The 27,500-nt window shown below is 43.6% G+C and overlaps 1 protein-coding gene across 1 annotated transcript in view; it reads right to left on the bottom strand.

Moving 5' to 3' along the window:
* Positions 1-27,500, bottom strand: part of cacna1g (calcium channel, voltage-dependent, T type, alpha 1G subunit) — a 382,705-nt gene that overhangs the window by 145,765 nt on the left and 209,440 nt on the right. Inside the window, exons 10-12 of the mRNA XM_083787505.1 lie at positions 5,514-5,671; positions 4,306-4,491; positions 373-487 (exon numbers count right to left, since the gene is read on the bottom strand). Coding sequence (XP_083643631.1) covers positions 373-487; positions 4,306-4,491; positions 5,514-5,671 — 459 coding nt within the window. The remainder of the gene's footprint in view (positions 1-372; positions 488-4,305; positions 4,492-5,513; positions 5,672-27,500) is intronic.

The raw sequence follows: 27,500 nt of genomic DNA, 5'->3' as shown, positions 1-27,500 counted from the left end.
GACTATGGCCCAGATGAGTTATTCTCACCTGAAACACTGTGACTATGGCCCAGAGGAGGGAGTCACAGTTCTTATCCTCACCTGAAACACTGTGACTATGGCCCAGAGGAGGGAGTCACAGTTCTTATTCTCACCTGAAACACTGTGACTATGGCCAGAGGAGGGAGTCACAGTTCTTATCCTCACCTGAAACACTGTGACTATGGCCCAGAGGAGTTATTCTCACCTGAAACACTGTGACTATGGCCCAGAGGAGTTATTCTCACCTGAAACACTGTGACTATGGCCCAGAGGAGGGAGTCACAGTAATTATTCTCACCTAAAACACTGTGACTATGGCCCAGAGGAGGGAGTCACAGTTCTTATTCTCACCTGAAACACTGTGACTATGGCCCAGAGGAGGGAGTCAAAGTTCTTCCTGTCCGGCAGAGTGTCTCCGTCCCTCTCAGAGCCGAACTTGCAGCCGAACAGGTGCATCCCCAGGATACTGATTAGGGAGAGAGAGGGGGGGGGGAGAGAGAGAGAGAGAGAGAGAGAGAGAGAGAGAGGAGAGAGAGAGAGAGAGAGAGAGAGAGAGAGAGAGAGAGAGAGAGAGAGAGAGAGAGAGAGAGAGAGAGAGAGAGAGAGAGAGAGAGAGAGAGAGAGAGAGAGAGAGAGAGAGATAGAGATAGAGATAGAGATAGAGATAGAGATAGAGATAGAGATAGAGATAGAGATAGAGATAGAGATAGAGATAGAGATAGAGATAGAGATAGAGATAGAGATAGAGAGATAGAGAGAGAGAGAGAGAGAGAGATTGTTCATCACCATGCTGGTTTGTGGTGACCTCTCTTTCAAAGTTCCATTTTTGCCATGGACATATAAAATATATTACCAGAAGAGCTAGTCCTGAATGACCACGTCAGGTATGTAAAGGTATGAGTGTACACATGGAACCAAATGGAGTTAAGGGGGTCCGTGCAAATGAAACATTTGAGAACCACTGTCCTAGTGCCATATAGTGTGTAAAAAGAACACCTGGAGACTTGACATTCATAATTGGCCATAATGTGTCCCTGTAGGGACAAATGGATGAGCCCTACATCAAATCCTCTACTGCTAAGCTATCAGGCATTAAAACTAATTATACTTAATTTTGTGAGCACCGCAGTGTACTGTAGTCGTACAGAAACAAAAACACAACATCAAGGCAAATAAAAGCAGAAGCATTGACATAACAAAACAAAAAGAGAGAAAAAATACATCATAATAGAAATGTCACAAGATACAGATACAAAAACAACAAAAAACAACAACATTGTAGACAATATACAGAGGCACAAAGCCGAACCCTATTTTCTTTATCTGACCTCAGAGGTTAGGTCCTTTTGGCTAAATGCCTTGCCTAATGGAAAGAAACAAAAATAAAGAGAAAAGAAGAAGAAGAAAAAGAAAAAGGAGGTGCTATCCCTGTTCGGTTGTTGACTCTTCCCAATGTATTCATTTATTTCCAGCTATCAGGCATAATCAAAGTGAAATGAACCACTTGAACCCCAGCATCCATATTCTGGGACCGTAACATTAGCCAAAAACTGCAGATCTATACTTCAGCTGTTTTCTTTGTTGTTGTTTTACAAAGACATTTGGTGTAGACGGTATATACAGAGCCCACTCAGGATGACTTTAGTTCAGATGTTTCACGTCAGTGCTTCTCAAAGCGGGGTCCGGGGACCATCTGGTTTCCTCTAGGGGGTTTCAAATGGGACGCGTACATGAGGCCTGCAAACTCTGAGTGTGTGCATTTGTACACATGATTTAAGTGGCAAATAAACATGAAAGTAACGGCGTGTTTCTTCTTCAACTGCCAACAGACTGTACTCGTGCGCTTACAGCATTTTAACTATTTTGACAGCATGGGAGGAGGAGGGCGGGATGGGAGGAAAATGAAGAAACAATACTTGCTGTTTTTTTCTTTGCGCCCTGTAACTTAAAGTGTATCACATTGGAGATGTTTGTATTATATCTTTTATAGATACTTTGAGGTGTATCGTGGATGTATCCTTGTCGGGGTGCATACTTACAGTTTAGAATAGTAATTGGTTAGACATGGGTTAAGGTTAGGTTTAGGTGTGCTGCCCCGTGGGAGGTTAGGTTTAGGGTGAGGGTTTGAGATAGTTGTAGGACTAATGACTGGTCTAACCAATGACTAGTCTAAACCAAAAACTGTCTAAACTAAGTATATACTGCCGCCCACTTATTGTCTGTTCTGTAACTTGTCATGTACAATGTAGCATTGAAGTGTAGTTTTATGTCTGCCTCTTGGCCAGTTCCCACTTGAAAAGAGACTTTGTGTCTGTGTGATTTTACTGGAAAGAAAGAAAGAAAGAAAGAGGCCAGACGGGCGAAGGGGGATGACTGTACTGTGTGTGTGTATGTGTGTGTGTGTGTGTGTGTAGAGGCTCTTTGACGCATCAGGCTCAATGAGCAGGCCTGTGATGTCTGATGTGCAAGCTTGGCAAGTCTTCACTCCAGTCACACACTGTTTATCTACGTATGCACCAGTCCCAGTAGGACGTCCCTGTGTGCGTGTGCGTGTGTGCGTGCGTACTGTACACGTGAAAGAGAAATAATCGAAGAGAGGCCTGCACGTCCGCGTCGAGGAAAGGGATACTGTGTAGATGGAGAAAGAAAAGTGGAATGTCTGTGTGTCTGCATGCAAGTGTGCGAAGTGCGTACGTACATGCACGCGAGAGAGTCGCATGAAGGGGTAGATGGAAAGAGTGCTGCATGTGCGTGTGCGTGTGTGTGTGCATGTGCGTGTGTGTGTATGCCTATGTGTGCACTGTGGGGGTCGTAATTTCGCTGAGCTGGTCAGAAACCTAACCAGGCAGATGAAGAGATGCTGATGAGAAGAGAGAGAGAGAGAGAGAGAGAGAGAGAGAGATACAGAGAGAGAGAGAGAGAGAGAGAGAGAGAGAGAGAGAGAGATTTGTGTTGCGGGGGCGTCTTCGATCTCTCCTCAGCGCCGCGCGCCGCTCCGCTCTGATTCCGGGGAATCGCTGCATGAACTTCACGTTTTCCCTGACACGTGCGTTTCATTGGCGACTGCTCTTAAAGTGCCTGTTTATCACAGTGGTTCTCAAACCTGTTCATGTCAAGGACCCCCAAATTGACATGTATTAGTCCGCGGACCCCCCCCCCCCCCCCCCCCCATTTGAAAAGATACGCCATCGACAGCGATAAGAAAGGAGTTTTACGGCTCTAGCGGTGATTTTTCAACCATTTTCATGTCAAGGTCCCCTAAGGCCCATTAGGCTATATACGGACCCCCCATTTAATGGCATTTCTATCTCTGGGACCTCAACTTATCTAACTATAAATGTCCCACGTCTCTGTGAGTGTGTGCGTGTGTGTACTGTTGTAATTCACGTATAACTCGAGAACCGTTTGCCCCACCGACTTCAAATTTGACACGCACGTTCCACACCCCCACACGGAGTGCAGTGCCCGGCCTTGGGTCGGTGGCATACACCGTTGTCCAGAAACAGCACAAAAGGCTCTGGTCAGGCTCTGCCAGTGGACCTAATGAGCCCAAGTCCCCTCACCTGTGCAATTTCCAGCCTCTGCCTCAACCAATTGATTGCCATGGCAACCCCACACCTGCCAATTGAACACTTAACCAGTCCACTTGTCAGTTTGCACTCTTCAGGCACAGGCAAACACAGAGATACAGAGATCTCCATAATGAGTATGGGCACAAAAGGTTGACAACGGGTATTATTAGTTTCCCAAGTTCCCAAGATAATCACAGTTAACAGACTTACTGCTTTTGGCTCCGCCATAAGGAATGTAATTACCTTCCACTCTTGGCGGATTGATCCGTCAGATAAGCTTTATTATCGCTAACAAACCAGATCGCTGGTAGACCGGGTTGTGTACCCTCGCCCGCATCCCATTATACAGGCTGACTAAAAGCTGAATAACTCCTGATCTACGGAGCTCTCCGTGGTTTGGATAAAAATGTGCGATGTTCGGAGGTCTTTGCTGATTATCCGGTGGTCTAGATGGAAACATTGGCGCTTTCTAGAGCAAGGATGGCTACATTTTAGCTCGCTAGTATTTCACGCTACTTATTTAGCATCGACAACGGAAGCCCAAACAGCATGGAGAGACCAGCGTGTGTTACACTGACAACTGTTCGGCAGTCCGCGGTTGGTTCTGCGTCCAGCAGGTGGCAGTATAATGAGTTAATTCAACTCTGAGATCTCAAATCTGAGAAATGGACCCCTCGGGGGGCCATATCTCACCCGGGGTTTAACGTCTCACCTGAAGATGAAGATGAAGAGCATGAGCAGCATGCAGAAGGTGGCCACGTTGTCCATGGTCTTCATCAGGACCACCAGCTGCCTCTGCAGCGCCGGCATGAAGCGCACCAGCTTCAGCACGCGCATCAGACGGAAGGTCCGCAGAACCGAGAGGCCGCCGCCCTGCTGGCCCACGATCTCCCACACACTGTCGCCACGCACACACACACACACACACACACACACACACACACACACACACACACACACACACACACACACACACACACACACACACACACACACACACACACACACACACACACACACACACACACACACACACACACACACACACACACACACACACACACATGCACACGCGCGCGCACACACAGAGGGGACGAAACGTGCATTATTCCCATCATGTTTTGTTATCAATACACAAACACACAGAGGGGACAAAGTGCATTTAGCTTCATGGTGTCGTCCACTCACAGTTAAAGATGGAGTGCCACCATTTTTTTCCACCCTAAAACATGATCATCAGGTATTATTACAATATAAGGGGGAAGAACTTTTTCCAAAAAGTGTACAGTTTTTGTTAAAATCATGCTTTTATGTGGACACGCCCACCAGTTCATTAAGTATGCCTGGTTTGCCTGGTGGGTGGTGATCCACCTGAACTGAAGCCGCACCCACAGCTGTAGTTGTATGATAAAGGGGGAGGGGCTAGGGGAGGGGCTGATAGTGTGGTGTCACTATATTACTGTTTACTTCATTGGCCCGTTTGACTGTCAAGGGTTCAGCCTCCAGGAAGAAACCCTAAATACAAAGTCAATACACAATTGCACATAAAAACAACTCCAGTCTGTCTAATTAAGTACTGTCACCTCATAGACACATGGAAAAATAAAAAAATGGTGGCACTCCATCTTTAACAGTTTTTGTATTGAGTCGGTGCTTGAAATGTACTGTAATTCTCCAAACTGTTAATAAATACTACAGTCAATCAATCAATCAATCAAACGGACCCCCCCCCCCCCCCATCTGAGAAGGGACAAGATGTGTCATGTTAAAATGTTTCAAAGATACTCAAAGATTTATGGAAAATAGCAGATCTACACTCGCAAAACACACGCGCGCAGGCGCACGCGCACACGTATGCACACACACACACACACACACAGTTAAAGCAGTTCATTGGTTTTCGACTTTGCGTGGACTTGCCTGATGACCACGATGATGCCGTCGAAGATGTTGTAGGGGTTCTTGATGTAGCCGAAGGGCCCGTAGACCAGAACCTTCAGCAGCATCTCCAGGGCGAACAGGCTGGTGAACACGATGTTACTGATCTCCAGCGCGTTGGTCAGCTCCTCGGGCTGTGCGTGCGTGCGTGCGCACACACACACACACACACACACACACACACACACACACACACACACACACACACACACACACACACACACACACACACACACACACACACACACACACACACACACACACACACACACACACACAATTAGCCCATTGCTATAAGTCCCTCCCCAACCCCTCCTTGGCCACGTTAGCAGCGAGAAGCAAGCTGTGCTTAAGTTCTCACCCATATAGAGATGCTGTGTTAAATGACAGGGTTTCTCCATATTATTATCCATCATTCCAGTAGCAGGAGCATCAAAATGTCTTCTGAATCTAGACTACTGCAGGCCTGCAGTATATAGTCTAGTAGCCAGCCCCATTGTGAAGGCGGACATGTTGAGTACACCAAGGCTTTATGTTAGAAATGTTTAGTATGGGTCCCCAGCAGTGTTGCTCAAGTTACTTTTAAAACGTAAAGAGTTATAATTATAGTTACTTATCTAAAAAGGTAACTAGTTACTTTACTTAAAAAAATAATAATATAAAAAACGATTTAAAAGAAGGTTTTTTTGTTCTGTCACACAGTAAGATAAAAGACAACTCCCTCCTAACATTATATGAAATGTAGTGGAACAATAAAATGTTCAGAAATGTATTGTAGCCTCAACTTGCCTTCAATTTCTTTTTATAATAATCAAATAAGAAATGAGTCCATATATCTGCAGTGGTAGAGAAATATTCTAATGTATGTATTTTTGAGCTCATCTTCCATTTTAGAATATTCACTGTTCAGGTATTTGGAAAATGTATTTCTGCACTTTGGCCCTGCTTTCACTGGTATTTTGCTGACCAGTGGTCTGAAAGGAACAGACTCCACCGTTGATAGGGGAAGCATTTCCTCAGCAACATCGGCTACCTAGCAATCATTTTGTCAAGTTGACTCTTAGTGACATGCTACTGTGGCCATTTAACACTCCTGCTGCTAGACTATTCTGCTTGGCTGTCTTGGGCTATGCTAAGGGATTAACATTGGACGAAGGAACTGTTTCGGGGCCCACAGCAAACTGTTCTCTTATAGCGAGAATCACACCGCATACATCAAAAGAAAGCCCAACTTGTCCACTTCAATTTTAAAAAAAATCTTCCATTCTGGAGATATTGACCTTTTTCTAACACCTGCTTTTCCTGCACTCTGCTCGCTTGAAAAAAACAACAGAGATATGGAAGGTCAAAGTTGACAGACATTTCAGTTCGGTTTTTCTATATGAACACAAATAATATCCTATACATACCATACACCGAATGAAAGCCCTCAATGTCTACTTTTAGGAGGAAATCAATATACACATTGATCCCATGTACAGTTTGTCAGTAATTGTTTATTGAATGCAGCTTGCGGCCACCAGAGAGAACTTTAGAGAAAGCATGGACCTGAACAACTATTATTCACATAATAAGGCCTATAGCGACATGTACATACTATATACCGTATGAAACAGAAGACTCTCTGCTTTCATAAGAAAAAAACTAATACTGTAATAATAATAAAAATCACACCCCTGTGAAGTGAGCAGTGCAACAGCAATATTACAGTATTAGTTTTTTTCTTATGGAAGCAGAGTCTTCTGTTTCATACGGTATATAGTATGTACATGTCGCTATAGGCCTTATTTTGTGAATAATAGTTGTTCAGGTCCATGCTTTCTCTAAAGTTCTCTCTGGTGGCCGCAAGCTGCATTCAATAAACAATTACTGACAATTGGATGGGATCAATGTGTATATTGATTTCCTCCTAAAAGTAGACATTGAGGGCTTTCATTCGGTGTATGGTATGTATAGGAAATAATTTGTGTTTATTTGTATATCTGCCTGTCAATGTCTGTGACTAAATGGCTTTTGTATGAGCTAAAGAATGAGCATGGGACTGATGGAACATATTGGGGCTACGTTACTGTTTTGTTTATTTTTTATGAAGATTATGATGATGACGGATCAAGACCCCCGGCGAGCAGATGGAACGATGCGAAGACGCATTGTCATTATTTATCCATCCATTATTTATCCATTGTCATTATTTATCCATCTGTGATCTGTCGCTGTGTACAGTGTATCGTTCCAACTTGGCTCGCCGAGGTTGTTGTTGACTTGTAAAGTCAGAACAGCGGCGCGTGCGTCTTGTAAATACATCATCATAACAAAATAACCGTTTCGTCCCTCGGCAATGAATGAAGGAAGGGAGACCAGACGTTAGATCCGTGCCGTGTCTATTATGGGAACAAGTCCGAGCATGTTCCGACAGAAACAGAGTCTACACAAAGACACCTCCTCGCAAGCAAACAGGGGCCCTCCCTCCCTCCCCTGAGACATGCAGGGGGGGAGTGAGAAACAGCTCTGCCTAGCTAGATTCGATCGGATGTCATGAAATGTGATCTGGCTAGGGCTAGCTAGTAGCTACGCTCGCAATGGGGGCCGCCATTGTGTGATAGTGAGCATTTGACCCCTCCCGTCCTGAGTTTCAGGAAGGGAGGGGGAAGAGGCATATATATATATATATATTTTTTTGTGATCACGTGATCGGAGTGTTGTGCTACCGCCCAGTGCTAGTAGGTAAAGTGCTCGTGTAGAAAGGCGATTGAAAGTTATCAATAAAAACATACAAGTAAACGTAAATCTCCCTTTCCCGCATCGGAGCGCTGGGAATCGAACCACGTGATTCTCCCGTTCCCGCAGAGAAACGGTTAAAAATAAAATCGATCTTTGTCTGTGGACAATGCTTTCTGTCCGCCACATAATTTGCATTTTCACCTCATGGTTTTGTCGTCCTTTACCCGCAAGTTCTCAAAATAATGCTTGCATTTCCAACCCACAAACCATCCGATCTCGCCGTTATCCGCATTTGCCATTGTAGCGTGTGGTAATAATGTTCGTTCAACCGGCGTTTTCTGTGTATGCGTTACAAGGGTTTGTGTGTCTGTGTCATAGACTGTAGGTCTGTGTTTACCTAAAGGCATAAGAAAAGACCCGCCATACTCTGTCAGACTCTGATTTGCTTACCCTGAAATCTGGCCCTACGTTAGCCAATCAATGACCTCTTCTGTGACGTGCTTTGTTCATGTTAGGGTGTGAAGCCATGTGGGCTCAGAGGCTAGTATGAGAGCACAACCTGTCAACAGAGTACAAGAGCGCTCTCTCAGCAGTCAGCACAGAGACGACGGGGAGACTTTTCACTTGGATCACATAAGTTGACATAATAACACAATAACGCCATAACGCGGGTCACGCACGCACAGTAACTATAACGCCGTTATGGAATGGGGAAATGTAAAGCGTTAGGTTACAAGTTACTGCAAAAAGTAGTTTCGTTATATAACGTAACGTCATGGCGTTATTACAACACTGGTCCCCAGCATGTAGAAACTGCCGAATGCTAACTTGCATATGTTGGGCATTTTTCACAATTGGCATAATATGTGACCATACCAATTACAACCTATAGAAGGCCAAATATTCAAAAATCATGCTTTATGTAGCATGTGACATGTCAAACTAGGGGGTTTTCATGATTGCATTATTTAAATAAACTAGAAATACAAGGAAATCAACTTGTAACGCCACCCAGCTGTCACACAGAGAAAAACTGGTCACAGCACTGAACACCCAGAAAGCATCTGCTTTGGACAGTCACCTGACAACAGTGATATCACTCACGGCATAGATCAAACAAACAAACACTGTTGATGCAAGACACGTTAACGGCTTTGTAACTGTACGTGTATATTATCAAGCCTGCGTGCGTGCATGTGTGCGTGCGTGCGTGCGTGCGACCGTGCGTGCATGCGCGTGTGCACGCACGTGTGTGTCATATTCCTTCCCGGATAAGAACACTATCCCCAGGAGTTTTTTATTTCTTTTTTTTACCACAGTATGTACTGTACTGTACCCTCCCGGTGGTCCGACACCAATCACTCTACGGCTGCCTAGACTGTTTAAGTTCCACACCAGGCTATCTGTCTCCTACCCCGGACACATACTGTACACACGGGGAGAAATACACAGATTAACATCGCCTCTCCAGTGTGCATTAGGGCACGGGATTGTCAGGAAATAAATAAACGCTGATGTTTTAACGGAAAGCGGACTAACTCTAAATCACAGCGTCATGGGACTTGGTTTGGTGTTTGATCACCTTTAAAGTGTATATACACGCTATACACACGCCTGACGATGACAGCCTGCAAATGTATGAATAACAAATTATATAATCCATGGTCTCTAAACTACCTCCCCCTGGCCAGCCGGGGCGCCTGATGGAGGGGAAAGGAACTGGTCAAAACGGAACGTGTTCCTTCCACGCGCTACTGTACGTCCTGCCGGGGAAACTCCCCCCCCCTGTCAGGTGAAAAGAAGCAGCTTGGACTCCTCATGCATAGAAGGAAGTCTGAAAACCCACCTCTTCAGACTCCACCATGGCCAGTAGCACTTGCCCTAGCCTAGCCCCTTAGATAGCACTTTATATACTTAGATAGTATTTTAGACAGACTTATAGCTCGTTATGTAGACAGCACTAGAAGTGCATTTTATGTAGTCATAGTACACATGTATAATTGTATAATATATAATATAGTATAGTATGTATAGTTGACATAGATACTCCACTGTTACTTTCTTAGTTTATACATGATTCATGATAACTACTTTTTATATATGTGATGCATGCCATGCTTTAGTTTTTTGCTTAAATGTAAGTCGCTCTGGATCAAGAGCGTCTGCTAAATGCCTAAATTGTAAATTGTAAATTGTAAGTAAGCATGAGGTCAGTCAGTCAGGATTACATTAGATAATTGACAGTAGGTGAAAAAAAAAAAAGGGTTCCAAAAATCGTCTGAAGTAAAAGAAAAATAATAGATATATTAGCGAGAGAAGAAAATTACTGTAATGTAGATGTCAGCTCAGCAAGTAAGAAGAAAAAAAAAACATAATTTAGCCCGCTGGGGTATATTATGGTTCCACAGCAAGATGAATATAATCGTATTACAAAAAAGAAAAAATAAAGTTGTAGAACTTAAACGAAAGTGGTCCGACATGAAAAGCAAAATGTGTAACAAAGTAAAATGCATCCTAGCTGATAAGTAGACATTTCAAAGGAGGGAGCATTTTCTCCCTTCTGGCCTGCTTGATAAAAACTGGAATAAATTGTCCACGCTACTCAGAGCTGCATATCCTCTCTCGGAGTCTCCATTTCCTTCAAGCAGGCTTTTATTTCCAACCTCGTTTCATCTCTCCTCTTTGAGTCGTTTTTCTGTCTCTCGGATTCCCCTACGAGTTACATTTAGTTGTGTGCGGGTGTCTCTCACCACCGCGCATGGCCGATCTACAATCAGTGGCACACAGTAACTAAGTACATTTACTTAAGTATAAGTACTGCACTTAAGTATAATGGGTTTTTTTTATGTTTTTTTTGTGGCTTTGGCCTTTATTTTATATTTTTTATGGAAGGACAGACAGTAGGCTGACAGGAAATGGGGAGAGAGATGGGGGGGCGTGACATGCAGTAAAGGCCGTCGGGATCGGGAGTCGAACCCGCGGCACACTGCCAGACTGGATTACCAGCCAAGGTGCCTGGACCGCTGAGCCACGGCCCAGTACACTTAAGCATAATGTTGAGGTATTTGTACTTTCCAATTTCCCATACTTTTTCTTCTACTCCACTACTGTACATGAGGCTAACTTTTACTTCACTAAAATTATTTGAAAACTTCAGTTACTATACTTTGTAGATTTGGATTATCATTCAACAAACATACATGAACCACTTCAGCCCTATATATATATATATATATATATATATATATATATATATATATATATATATATATATATATATATATATTTCGGCCATTTGAAAATAGACGATCTATACAAGTTCACAATGTGTTAGGACGTGACGCCTTGTGAGCTTCAAAAGATTTTTTTAACATTTTGAAAATGTTGAAATGAGACATTCTGCATAATGCGTACTTTTACTTTTGTGCGCCGTTAACCTGTAGATCTGGTATTTTTGGTGCACGACGTTGACACCCACACCAATATAAATAAATATACATATATTGTAATGCAAGCCTCAGGTGCAGATGAAGGCGCTCTCCTGATCTCTCTGCGAAGCTCTCTTTCGTTTCCATTCATTCGTACCCTATAGGCGGCCCAGGTACACTATAGACACCATGGATTAGCTGCATTTCAAAGGTGTGTGTGTGTGTGTGTGTGTGTGTGTGTGTGTGTGTGTGTGTTTGTGTGCGCTGACTGCGCTCACAATCCTCACTTAATACATCTAAGCACAGAGAGAGAGAGAGAGAGAGAGAGAGAGAGAGACTGCAGTGTAGAAATATTCCATCGCAAGTAAAAGTCTGGAATTCAAGATTGGTAGTGAAAGTACAATATTTGCTCCAATAGAACAAACAAAAGAACATTGCTAGGATGCAACTGGGACGTATCCTCAGTGATGTATCCTGAGGTCATCACCTGGGACGTATCCTCAGTGATGTATCCCGAGGTCATCACCTGGGACGTATCCTCAGTGATGTATCCCAAGGTCATCACCTGGGACGTATCCTCAGTGATGTATCACAAGGTCATCACCTGGGACGTATCCTCAGTGATGTATCCCGAGGTCATCACCTGGGACGTATCCTCAGTGATGTATCCTGAGGTCATCACCTGGGACGTATCCTCAGTGATGTATCCCAAGGTCATCACCTGGGACGTATCCTCAGTGATGTATCCCAAGGTCATCACCTGGGACGTATCCTCAGTGATGTATCCCAAGGTCATCACCTGGGACGTATCCTCAGTGATGTATCACAAGGTCATCACCTGGGACGTATCCTCAGTGATGTATCCCAAGGTCATCACCTGGGACGTATCCTCAGTGATGTATCCCAAGGTCATCACCTGGGACGTATCCTCAGTGATGTATCACAAGGTCATCACCTGGGACGTATCCTCAGTGATGTATCCTGAGGTCATCGGGGTTTCGGGTCTTCCAACATCATAGCCCTCACTCGGGTGACCCAGCCGGGGTGATCAAGTCCCGACTTACGTCCCAGTATCTATACCCTCGATCAGTCCCATTATAGGGAAAAAACAGGGACACACAATCTGCTGTTCCAGAACTACTCTGCCGGTACTGGGCGGGCCTTCCGGCAGGTACCGGGCGGGCCATCCGGAGCGTGGAGGGACTAGGCACTGTGGGTTGACTCCTGGTCGGGCACCTCCTGATCTCCTACGTCTCACCAGGTCCTCTCCTGCTCTCACCAGGAGTACGACCAGGACCTGTGCGTTGCACCAGATGCCCAGCACCAGACACTTCATTCCGGAGTGGTGGACTCCACTTACGGCTTGAATGGCCTCACGTGGGCTTTTTTGGGCGTCCTCCTCATGGCGAACACAGGCTGGGGCGCTAACCCAAACTGCTTACCCGTGTGCCGTCTACATTCCGGCTGCCAAACATCTCTCAGGTGGTCAGCAGACTATTCCCGGTTGTCACATAGTCCATTTCTATGAGTCACTATACATAGAAAACTAAGAACTATAAATAAGTAAAAGTAAAGTAAAAAAAAAAGTAAAAACGTATACCTCAAAAGTGCACTTAAATACAATACGTGAGTAAATGAACGTAGTTGACATTTTACACTGCTGGAGATGTGTGTGCGTGTGCGTGTGTGTGTGTGTGTGTGTGTGTGTGTGTGTGTGTGTGTGCACGCGCAGGCACGTATGCGTGCGCTTGTGCGTGTGTGTGTGTGTAATAGATGCGTTTGATAAGCCAGAAGCAGAAGTATACCAGTATTTTTATGAGGTGAGAGTGAGTTGGACTGGAGACATCTGGCCATGGCTCTGAACACTCTGAGGCTCAGCTCATTATTTCTACACCCCTCCTTTCTTCCATTGTTACAGCCCATATATTACACATTCCTTAGACATCATGCAAGATCACCACTAGAGAATGGAACCATAAAAACCTCTCTCATACACGCACGCACGCACGCACGCACGCACGCACGCACGCACGCACACACACACAAACCGTCCACTCGGATCGAGAGACAGGCACACGTGTGCGCAGACGTGCATGCACGCGCGCATGTGCACATCGTATCAGATTAGCTATTAATTTATCTCGACTTACAGACATTTCTTAATTGACTGTATAGTGTGTCCTAAATACCCACCTTTTCTTATCATTTACAGGGCTCTAATAGTGTGAGCATTTCAGTTTTAGTGTGAGGCCCTAATATTGGATATGTTACAAAAACGATATTTAGGAACAGCACGAGTCAAGATTACAACCTACCGGTATAGCGTAATTTTTCAATCTAAGTAAAAGTAATTAAAACTTTATACAATCAGAATAGTCCTCTATTATAACCGCGCCCCGGCTCCAATGCCTTTTCATGATCGCAAGCAATCTCAAAACCATTATTTTATTTCATTAGTTTGGACGGTCGTAATATTGCGTATTGCCTCTGAAAAGCATGCACCTGAGAGAGAGATCGTCAACTCAGTCAAGGTGACTCATAACAGGATCCTAATGTTCTCAAATATTGTTCAATGTCCTTGTTTACTTGGCAAACGTCAGCCCCTGAAGATGTATGAATGACACAAACTGTCAACTTAAAAGCCCTCCAGTGTTTAATACACGACGCAGTCTTGTTTATTCCGGCAGAATGGACAAATCCTCCGTCAAGGGCTTCTGTCAGAAACATACGGGAGGGGGGCGAGGCTTCCCCTCCCCTACTGGGCGGGGATTATTTATTTTGACAGGAGTTGGACCCAATGCCCCATCTCAGCTCCTCAGTGTCAAAGTCGTACGATTTGTCACACACATTACCGCAGTGAAATGTGTTCTCCGCATTTGACCCATCTCTTGGAGCGGTGAGCTGCAGCCGTGCCGCGCTCGGGAATCATTTGATTAGTTGATTTGACCCCCCAATCCAACCCTTTGATGCGTTGGGTGTCAAGCAGGGAGGCATTGGGTCCCATTTTTACAGTCTTTGGTATGACCCAAGGAGTCGGACACTCTAACCACAAGGCCACTGCCTGGTCTTGTTGTCATATTCTAGTAGAGAACCAATGCTCCATCTCAGCGCCTCAGTGTCCTGGCTCGCTATCATTCATTAGACTCCCAACCCACACCTCCAGCTTGCGCCGCCATTTTTCCACCAACCGCAGACATTTTTTAATTATTATTTTTTACCGATAAAGTAAAGTTTTAGACATACGTGGCCAGTTTAAGACTCACCCGTGGCTTCCAGCCTGCGGTTAGGGTTATATGTTATAGTTTTCTGGTTTAAAGACGGAGTGCCACAATCTTTGTATTTTTCCAGTTTTTCATGTGTCTATGAGGTGACAGTACTTCATTAGACACCCTGGAGTCGTTTTTATGTGCAATGGTGTATTAACTTTGTATTTAGGGTTTCTTCCTGGAGGCTGAACCCTTGACAGTCAAACGGGCCAATGAAATAAACAGTAATATAGTGACATCACACTATCAGCCCCTCCCCTAACCCCTCCCCCTTTATCATACAACTACAGCTGTGGGTGCGGCTTCATTTCAGGTGGATCACCGCCCATCACCGCCGACCAGGCAAACCAGGCATACTTAATGAACTGGTGGGCGTGCCCACATAAAAGCATGATTTTAACAAATACTGTACACTTTTTGGAAAGAGTTCTTCCTCCTTATATTATAATAATACCTGGTGATCATGTTTTAGGGTGGAAAAAAATCGTGGCACTGTGGTTGGGCTGCTGGATGCAAGGGGTTGGGGCGACTATGTCTGGCAGATAATAGTCGACAGGCTGATTTCCCCCGCGTGCGTTTATTCCAGGGCCCTCGAGTGGTGATGCACAGGGTCCCCTTATTGTTCGACACGCGCCAGGATTAGTGGCCGTTGTTCCACAGTCTGCACCTTTCACCCCATTGTCTACAATTCAGAAACAACACATTTCTCATAGGCGCATCACGTCCTGGACGGCGGCCATTGGCTTTTCGGTGCCAGCTAGAGTGCATTCCGCGAGGCAGCGGACAGGATAAATCCTGAATAAATATTGTCTCTCCCTGGAGTGGGGGAGTGCAGTATACGAGGGTAGTCCCTTCACCAGCTGATGGACTGACTGACTGATTGGGTCTGGCACTACAAAGAGGAGGAGAGACAAATGCATGCGCATAGTGGTGGAAAGTAACTAAGTACATGCACTCAAGTACTGTACTTAAGTACCATTTTGTGGTATTTTTTACTTTACCGGAGCATTTCCAATTTCCAGTACTTTTGCTTCTACTCCACTACATTTCAGACGCAAATGTTATGCTTTTACTTCACTACAATTATTTGAAAACGTTACTATATACATATATATACTTTGTACATTTTGATTAGCATCACAAAACATACATTAACCACTACAGCCCTATCTGTACATTTCACAATCTGTTCACCGTATAGATCTGCTGTTTTCAATTCTTTATACATTTTATACATTTGGAAACTTGCAAAATGGGACATTTTGCATAATATGACTTTCTGCTTTTTGTACTTTAAGTACATTTTGATGCCGATGTGCGCGCACACACACACACACGGTCAGTGTGGCACTCACAGGATTATAAAGACCACATGTTCTAACTTACTTTAAGCGATAGGCAGCTTTATATAACCGTGAGAGTTTACAAAATGAAAAGCAAGGCTGGCTATAAGTGGCTTCATGTTATGTTATGTCCCATTCTGGGAGGGAACCCATGTTGGTGTTTTAACTAAGCATTATGCTATACTTTAGCTAAAAATAGCAGATCTACAAGCTCATAGTGCGCTACCGAGTGGCGCGCTACGTGCTTGTATATCTGCTATTTTTGAAAAAAAGTAGAAATGTGGCACAAATCTTTGAATATATACTCTTTCAGAGCGAAAGTTTTTTTTTATTTCGACGTCAGGCTGGCCTTAACTGGGTTAAAGCCTCAGTTATAACGGAGACAGTGCCCCGCACACCACTATCTAGGAAATGGACAGATAGAGAAGCAAACAAAGAAAGAAGACAGAAATAAGGAAGGAAGGAGATTCATAAAGGATGACATTCAAAGGATGAAAGGATGAAGGTGAAAATCACACTTGTGTGAAGTGAGGAGTGCACCTCCTCCAAATCCCCTATAGTTCTGAGATAAGGCATTACACAATGCCCCACACTACACCACCACTACACTGAGATAAGACATTATACAATGAACCACACTACACCACCACTACACTGAGATAAGACATTACACAATGGACCACACTACACCACCACTACACTGAGATAAGACATTACACAATGGACCACACTACACCACCACTACACTGAGATACGACATTACACAATGGACCACACTACACCAACACTACACTGAGATAAGACATTATACAATGAACCACACTACACCACCACTACACTGAGATAAGACATTACACAATGAACCACACTACACCACTACACTGAGATAAGACATTATACAATGAACCACACTACACCACTACACTGAGATAAGACATTATACAATGAACCACACTACACCACCACTACACTGAGATAAGACATTATACAATGAACCACACTACACCACCACTACACTGAGATAAGACATTACACAATGAACCACACTACACCACCACTACACTGAGATAAGACATTACACAATGAACCACACTACACCACCACTACACTGAGATAAGACATTACACAATGAACCACACTACACCACCACTACACTGAGATAAGACATTATACAATGAACCACACTACACCACCACTACACTGAGATAAGACATTACACAATGAACCACACTACACCACTACACTGAGATAAGACATTACACAATGCCCCACACTACACCACCACTACACTGAGATAAGACATTACACAATGAACCACACTACACCACTACACTGAGATAAGACATTACACAATGCCCCACACTACACCACCACTACACTGAGATAAGACATTACACCAGGGTTCCCCAATAGGCGGCCCGCGGGCCATTTGCGGCCCGCAGGGCGCCCCCTTGTGGCCCATGGAAGAATTTCAAAAAATAAAAAAATAAAAAAAAATGTTTTTTTTTTTTTTTTTTTTTTAGGGTCCCAGATATAAATGGCATTAAATGGGGGTCAGTAGCCTATGCATGTCAAACTGGGCATCTTTTTCAAATGGGGTCTTGCCCTGAAAATAAATTTTCAGGGCAAGACCTCGACCTCGCGCGTGCAGACTCGGCCCCCAGCCTGGTACGCTAGTCAAAATATGGCCCTTGAGGAAAATTAATTGGGGAACCACACTACACCACTACACTGAGATAAGGCATTACACAATGAACCACACTACACCACTACACTGAGATAAGGCATTACACAATGAACCACACTACACCACTACACTGAGATAAGGCATTACACAATGAACCACACTACACCACTACACTGAGATAAGGCATTACACAATGAACCACACTACACCAACACTACACTGAGATAAGACATTACACAATGAACCACACTACACCAACACTACACTGAGATAAGACATTACACAATGAACCACACTACACCACTACACTGAGATAAGGCATTACACAATGAACCACACTACACCACCACACTGAGATAAGACATTACACAATGAACCACACTACACCAACACTACACTGAGATAAGACATTACACAATGAACCACACTACACCAACACTACACTGAGGTAAGACATTACACAATGAACCACACTACACCACCACTACACTGAGATAAGACATTACACAATGAACCACACTACACCACCACACTGAGATAAGACATTACACAATGAACCACACTACACCACCACTACACTGATATAAGACATTACACAATGAACCACACTACACCACCACTACACTGAGATAAGGCATTACACAATGAACCACACTACACCACTACACTGAGATAAGACATTACACAATGAACCACACTACACCACCACTACACTGAGATAAGACATTACACAATGAACCACACTACACCACCACTACACTGAGATAAGACATTACACAATGAACCACACTACACCACCACTACACTGAGATAAGACATTACACAATGAACCACACTACACCACCACTACACTGAGATAAGACATTACACAATGAACCACACTACACCACCACTACACTGAGATAAGACATTACACAATGAACCACACTACACCAACACTACACTGAGATAAGACATTACACAATGAACCACACTACACCAACACTACACTGAGATAAGACATTACACAATGAACCACACTACACCACCACTACACTGAGATAAGACATTACACAATGAACCACACTACACCACCACACTGAGATAAGACATTACACAATGAACCACACTACACCACCACTACACTGATATAAGACATTACACAATGAACCACACTACACCACCACTACACTGAGATAAGGCATTACACAATGAACCACACTACACCACTACACTGAGATAAGACATTACACAATGAACCACACTACACCACCACTACACTGAGATAAGACATTACACAATGAACCACACTACACCACCACTACACTGAGATAAGACATTACACAATGAACCACACTACACCACCACTACACTGAGATAGACATTACACAATGAACCACACTACACCACCACTACACTGAGATAAGACATTACACAATGAACCACACTACACCACCACTACACTGAGATAAGACATTACACAATGAACCACACTACACCAACACTACACTGAGATAAGACATTACACAATGAACCACACTACACCACTACACTGAGATAAGACATTACACAATGAACCAAACTACACCACAACACTGAGATAAGACATTACACAATGAACCACACTACACCACCACTACACTGAGATAAGGCATTACACAATGAACCACACTACACCACTACACTGAGATAAGGCATTACACAATGAACCACACTACACCACCACTACACTGAGATAAGACATTACACAATGAACCACACTACACCACCACTACACTGAGATAAGACATTACACAATGAACCACACTACACCACCACTACACTGAGATAAGACATTACACAATGAACCACACTACACCACCACTACACTGAGATAAGACATTACACAATGAACCACACTACACCACCACTACACTGAGATAAGACATTACACAATTAACCACACTACACCACTACACTGAGATAAGACATTACACAATGAACCACACTACACCACCACTACACTGAGATAAGGCATTACACAATGAACCACACTACACCACTACACTGAGATAAGACATTACACAATGAACCACACTACACCACCACTACACTGAGATAAGACAATACACAATGAACCACACTACACCACCACTACACTGAGATAAGGCATTACACAATGAACCACACTACACCACCACTACACTGAGATAAGACATTACACAACGAACCACACTACACCACCACTACACTGAGATAAGGCATTACACAATGAACCACACTACACCACCACTACACTGAGATAAGACAATACACAATGAACCACACTACACCTACACTACACTGAGATAAGGCATTACACAATGAACCACACTACACCACTACACTGAGATAAGGCATTACACAATGAACCACACTACACCACCACTACACTGAGATAAGACATTACACAATGAACCACACTACACCACCACACTGATATAAGACATTACACAATGAACCACACTACACCACTACACTGAGCTAAGACATTACACAATGAACCACACTACACCACCACACTGAGATAAGACATTACACAATGAACCACACTAAACCACTACACTGAGATAAGACATTACACAATGAACCACACTACACTGAGATAAGACATTACACAATGAACCACACTACACCACCACTACACTGAGATAAGACATTACACAACGAACCACACTACACCACCACTACACTGAGATAAGGCATTACACAATGAACCACACTACACCACCACTACACTGAGATAAGACAATACACAATGAACCACACTACACCAACACTACACTGAGATAAGGCATTACACAATGAACCACACTACACCACTACACTGATATAAGGCATTACACAATGAACCACACTACACCACCACTACACTGAGATAAGACATTACACAATGAACCACACTACACCAACACTACACTGAGATAAGACATTACACAATGAACCACACTACACCACCACTACACTGAGATAAGACATTACACAATGAACCACACTACACCACCACTACACTGAGATAAGACATTATACAATGAACCACACTACACCACCACTACACTGAGATAAGACATTACACAATGAACCACACTACACCACCACACTGAGATAAGACATTACACAATGAACCACACTACACCACTACACTGAGATAAGACATTACACAATGAACCACACTACACCACCACTACACTGAGATAAGACATTACACAATGAACCACACTACACCACTACACTGAGATAAGACATTACACAATGAACCACACTACACCACCACTACACCGAGATAAGACATTACACAATGAACCACACTACACCACCACTACACTGAGATAAGACATTACACAATGAACCACACTACACCACCACTACACTGAGATAAGACATTACACAATGAACCACACTACACCACCACTACACTGAGATAAGACAATACACAATGAACCACACTACACCAACACTACACTGAGATAAGACATTACACAATGAACCACACTACACCACCACTACACTGAGATAAGACATTATACAATGAACCACACTACACCACCACTACACTGAGATAAGACATTACACAATGAACCACACTACACCACCACTACACTGAGATAAGACATTACACAATGAACCACACTACACCACCACTACACCGAGATAAGACATTACACAATTAACCACACTACACCACCACTACACTGAGATAAGACATTACACAATGAACCACACTACACCACCACTACACCGAGATAAGACATTACACAATGAACCACACTACACCAACACTACACTGAGATAAGGCATTGCACAATGAACCACACTACACCACCACTACACTGAGATAAGACATTACACAATGAACCACACTACACCACCACTACACTGAGATAAGACATTACACAATGAACCACACTACACCACTACACTGAGATAAGACATTACACAATGAACCACACTACACCACCACTACACTGATATAAGACATTACACAATGAACCACACTACACCACTACACTGAGATAAGGCATTACACAATGAACCACACTACACCAACACTACACTGAGATAAGGCATTACACAATGAACCACACTACACCACCACTACACTGAGATAAGACATTGCACAATGAACCACACTACACCACTACACTGAGATAAGACATTACACAATGAACCACACTACACCACTACACTGAGATAAGGCATTACACAATGAACCACACTACACCAACACTACACTGAAATAAGACATTACACAATGAACCACACTACACCACCACTACACTGAGATAAGACATTACACAATGAACCACACTACACCACTACACTGAGATAAGACATTACACAATGAACCACACTACACCACTACACTGAGATAAGACATTACACAATGAACCACACTACACCACCACTACACTGAGATAAGACATTACACAATGAACCACACTACACCACCACTACACTGAGATAAGACATTACACAATGAACCACACTACACCACCACTACACTGAGATAAGACATTACACAATGAACCACACTACACCACCACTACACTGAGATAAGACATTATACAATGAACCACACTACACCACCACTACACTGAGATAAGACATTACACAATGAACCACACTACACCACCACTACACTGAGATAAGACATTACACAATGAACCACACTACACCACCACTACACCGAGATAAGACATTACACAATTAACCACACTACACCACCACTACACTGAGATAAGACATTACACAATGAACCACACTACACCACCACTACACCGAGATAAGACATTACACAATGAACCACACTACACCAACACTACACTGAGATAAGGCATTGCACAATGAACCACACTACACCACCACTACACTGAGATAAGACATTACACAATGAACCACACTACACCACCACTACACTGAGATAAGACATTACACAATGAACCACACTACACCACTACACTGAGATAAGACATTACACAATGAACCACACTACACCACCACTACACTGATATAAGACATTACACAATGAACCACACTACACCACTACACTGAGATAAGGCATTACACAATGAACCACACTACACCAACACTACACTGAGATAAGGCATTACACAATGAACCACACTACACCACCACTACACTGAGATAAGACATTGCACAATGAACCACACTACACCACTACACTGAGATAAGACATTACACAATGAACCACACTACACCACTACACTGAGATAAGGCATTACACAATGAACCACACTACACCAACACTACACTGAAATAAGACATTACACAATGAACCACACTACACCACCACTACACTGAGATAAGACATTACACAATGAACCACACTACACCACTACACTGAGATAAGACATTACACAATGAACCACACTACACCACTACACTGAGATAAGACATTACACAATGAACCACACTACACCACCACTACACTGAGATAAGACATTACACAATGAACCACACTACACCACTACACTGAGATAAGACATTACACAATGAACCACACTACACCACTACACTGAGATAAGACATTACACAATGAACCACACTACACCACCACTACACTGAGATAAGACATTACACAATGAACCACACTACACCACCACTACACTGAGATAAGACATTACACAATGAACCACACTACACCACCACTACACTGAGATAAGACATTACACAATGAACCACACTACACCACCACTACACTGAGATAAGGCATTACACAATGAACCACACTACACCACTACACTGAGATAAGACATTACACAATTAACCACACTACACCACTACACTGAGATAAGACATTACACAATGAACCACACTACACCACCACTACACTGAGATAAGGCATTACACAATGAACCACACTACACCACTACACTGAGATAAGACATTACACAATGAACCACACTACACCACCACTACACTGAGATAAGACAATACACAATGAACCACACTACACCACCACTACACTGAGATAAGACATTACACAATGAACCACACTACACCACTACACTGAGATAAGGCATTACACAATGAACCACACTACACCAACACTACTGAGATAAGGCATTACACAATGAACCACACTACACCACCACTACACTGAGATAAGACATTACACAATGAACCACACTACACCACCACTACACTGAGATAAGGCATTACACAATGAACCACACTACACCACTACACTGAGATAAGACATTACACAATTAACCACACTACACCACTACACTGAGATAAGACATTACACAATGAACCACACTACACCACCACTACACTGAGATAAGACATTACACAATGAACCACACTACACCACTACACTGAGATAAGACAGTACACAATGAACCACACTACACCACTACACTGAGATAAGGCATTACACAATGAACCACACTACACCAACACTACACTGAAATAAGACATTACACAATGAACCACACTACACCACCACTACACTGAGATAAGACATTACACAATGAACCACACTACACCACTACACTGAGATAAGACATTACACAATGAACCACACTACACCACTACACTGAGATAAGACATTACACAATGAACCACACTACACCACCACTACACTGAGATAAGACATTACACAATGAACCACACTACACCACCACTACACTGATACAAGACATTACACAATGAACCACACTACACCACCACTACACTGAGATAAGACATTACACAATGATCCACACTACACCACCACTACACTGAGATACGACATTACACAATGAACCACACTACACCACTACACTGAGATAAGACAATACACAATGAACCACACTACACCACCACCACACTGAGATACGACATTACACAATGCCCCACACACTATACTATACCACTTCTCGGTCGTGTTATATCGACGCAAATAATATTAACGAGAATTATATACACGTATAGCCAATTAGCCAATTTGCTCAGACACATATGACGTGTAATTCTTTCATTGTCAATGGCATTTAATGTTTGTGTTTGCACAGAAAGCGGATTTGCTCCGCTTGTTTGACACAAGTTATGACAAAAAGCTGTGTATATATAGGGGCTAGCTAGCGCCCCTCAAACAGCGCAGGGGACATCATGCCACCTCCGTATAGCTCCCCCAGGGTCCCATATAGGAGACCACGGGGGGGGGGGGGGGGGGAGCAGCAGTGTTTATTTTGCAAAAGTGTGGATGAGAGCGAGTGACAGAGGGTCATAGAGCCAGAGAGAGAGAGAGAGAGGCTGACCTCCCAGAGTAAAGAGAGTCCACGAGGCAGTGTCACGTAGTTGGCGGAGGCACAGCCATATCCTGTCAGCCCCCCCACCATAAAAGGTAACGCTGTTAAAAGGCACGAGGAGATAAAACAGACCCCCCCCCCCTCTCTCTTTGGTTGTGCCGATTCTAACTCCGAGGGAGTCTTGAAAATATCCTGCGTGTGTCTGTCTGCGACATTTCATTCATATTCTATTATAATCATATGTATATCCGGACAGCTGAATTATTCTCCTCCCGTGTTCTGTAATTAATCGTGCTGCTAAAATGTTTATAATTATGTTAAATTTATTTATACATATACATAATTTATTTATTATTATGTATATGCAGTACGCTACCATGTTGTTGCCACACACGACATCATTCCGTTGCTTCTAACCGTGCGTGCGTGCGTGCGTGCGCGCGCGTGCGTGCATGCGCATGGGAGAGATGGGAAACAGGGAAACAGTGTGTGTTTCCAGTCCCAGACATGGATTGGTGGAGCTATAGTATAGCATCAGTAGACCTGCTAGGGCATTCACTTCTAGTCTATTTTTACTAGTTGACTAGTTGCCTAGTTTACTAGTCGACTAGTTGTTTAACCACCTATTATTGGGGGGGGGGGGGGGGGGGGATAAATATGTGTACATTTAAAAAGGTGTACATTGGTGACTATAACTATAATCTACCTGATATTGAGGCCTACAAAATCAGGAAAAATAGTTTTTTCCTTTTTCTTATCAACTAGTCAACTAGTACCAGCAAGGTCGACTTGCTGCTGCAGAGAAACAACATGGAAGCTACTACAACTAGGTCAGTATAGTGTTCTATGACAGTGGGTTCTCAAATACCTTTCCATGTCAAGGACCCCCACATTTACATTTATTAGCCTGCGGACCCCCATTTGTACGGCTCTAGCCGTCACTTTCAACCGTTCTACTTCCAAGGACCCCCAGTTTGACGTTAATTAGGCTACGGACGCCCATTTTAACGGGATTTCGATCTCTGGGACCCCAATTTACATTGTAAAATCAATGTTAATTTAACTGGACAAATGAACCCGCAAGGGTCCATTTGGTTCCATTTGTACACTCTTCTGAGTTACAGTTACAGACCCATAAGGGTCCATTTGGTTCCTAACTATCATTTAGCTGGGGACCCCCTGGAACTCCCTCAAGGACCCCTAGGCGTCCCCAGACCCCACTTTGGGAACTTTGGTTCAATGAGTCAGACCCATGCTGTTGCTACGTTCACACGGGCAGATGCAAAGACACAGTCCACCATTCATTGTCAATGGAAGCCAGCGACATGAAGACACAAAGATACAGTCCACCATTCATTGTCAATGGAAGCCAGCGACATGAGGATACAAAGATGCATCAGACCTTTGTAACTGCTGCAAAAAAGTTGAGCTAGTTTCGACTTCAGCTATACACGTCTATCTATCTATCTATTTATCTATCTATCTATCTATCTATCTATGAATCTTTTGCATCTGCCAGTATGAACACAGCGTCAAATTCAGAATCTAAATTCAGAATTAAGCAGATGAAATTAGTGCTGGCATGCAGAACCACTGATTGACCTTTACAAATAGTGCATTAAGTTTGTACTGTGTGTGTGTGAGTGTGAGTGTGAGTGTGAGTGTGAGTGAGAGAGAGAGAGAGAGAGAGAGAGAGAGAGAGAGAGAGAGAGAGAGAGAGAGAGAGAGAGAGAGAGAGAGAGATGAGAGAGAGAGAGAGAGAGAGAGAGAGAGAGAGAGAGAGAGAGAGAGAGAGAGAGAGAGAGAGAGAGAGAGAGAGATGGAGGGATGACCGTTCTCGTCCCTCCCGCCGTGCCATATATTCGACATCAGCGGGAGTGTTTTAGATTCTCATCCAAACACAGCCGGATCGCCACAGGCCCTGCTGTCAGCTCACTGAAATACAGTGGTGTGTGTGTGCGTGCGTGCGCGTGTGCGAGAGAGAGATAGAGAGAGAGAGAGACCTGGTGGTATAATAATCGTACTGCGCAGTGTAGGATCGTAGCCAAAACAGTTTACATTCGTACACCCTCAGAGTTACAAACGGACAAATGAACTCGCATTTTAACCGCGTACACTTCCGTCCAACCCAATGTCTCTCGCATATAGTAACCGCTTTCCCTCACGTCGGTCTAAAAGTGTATTGATATTTGACAACCAGCGCTGCCTGCTGGGTAAACAAAATGACGCTTTTAAAGCGACTGTATAGACGTTAACCAGTTAACAGTTCCC

The sequence above is a fragment of the Protomyctophum parallelum genome (genome assembly GCF_964188405.1).
Source record: "Protomyctophum parallelum genome assembly, chromosome: 17".
In the NCBI taxonomy this organism is placed as follows: domain Eukaryota; kingdom Metazoa; phylum Chordata; class Actinopteri; order Myctophiformes; family Myctophidae; genus Protomyctophum; species Protomyctophum parallelum.
This window is presented reverse-complemented; position numbering and strand designations above follow the sequence as displayed.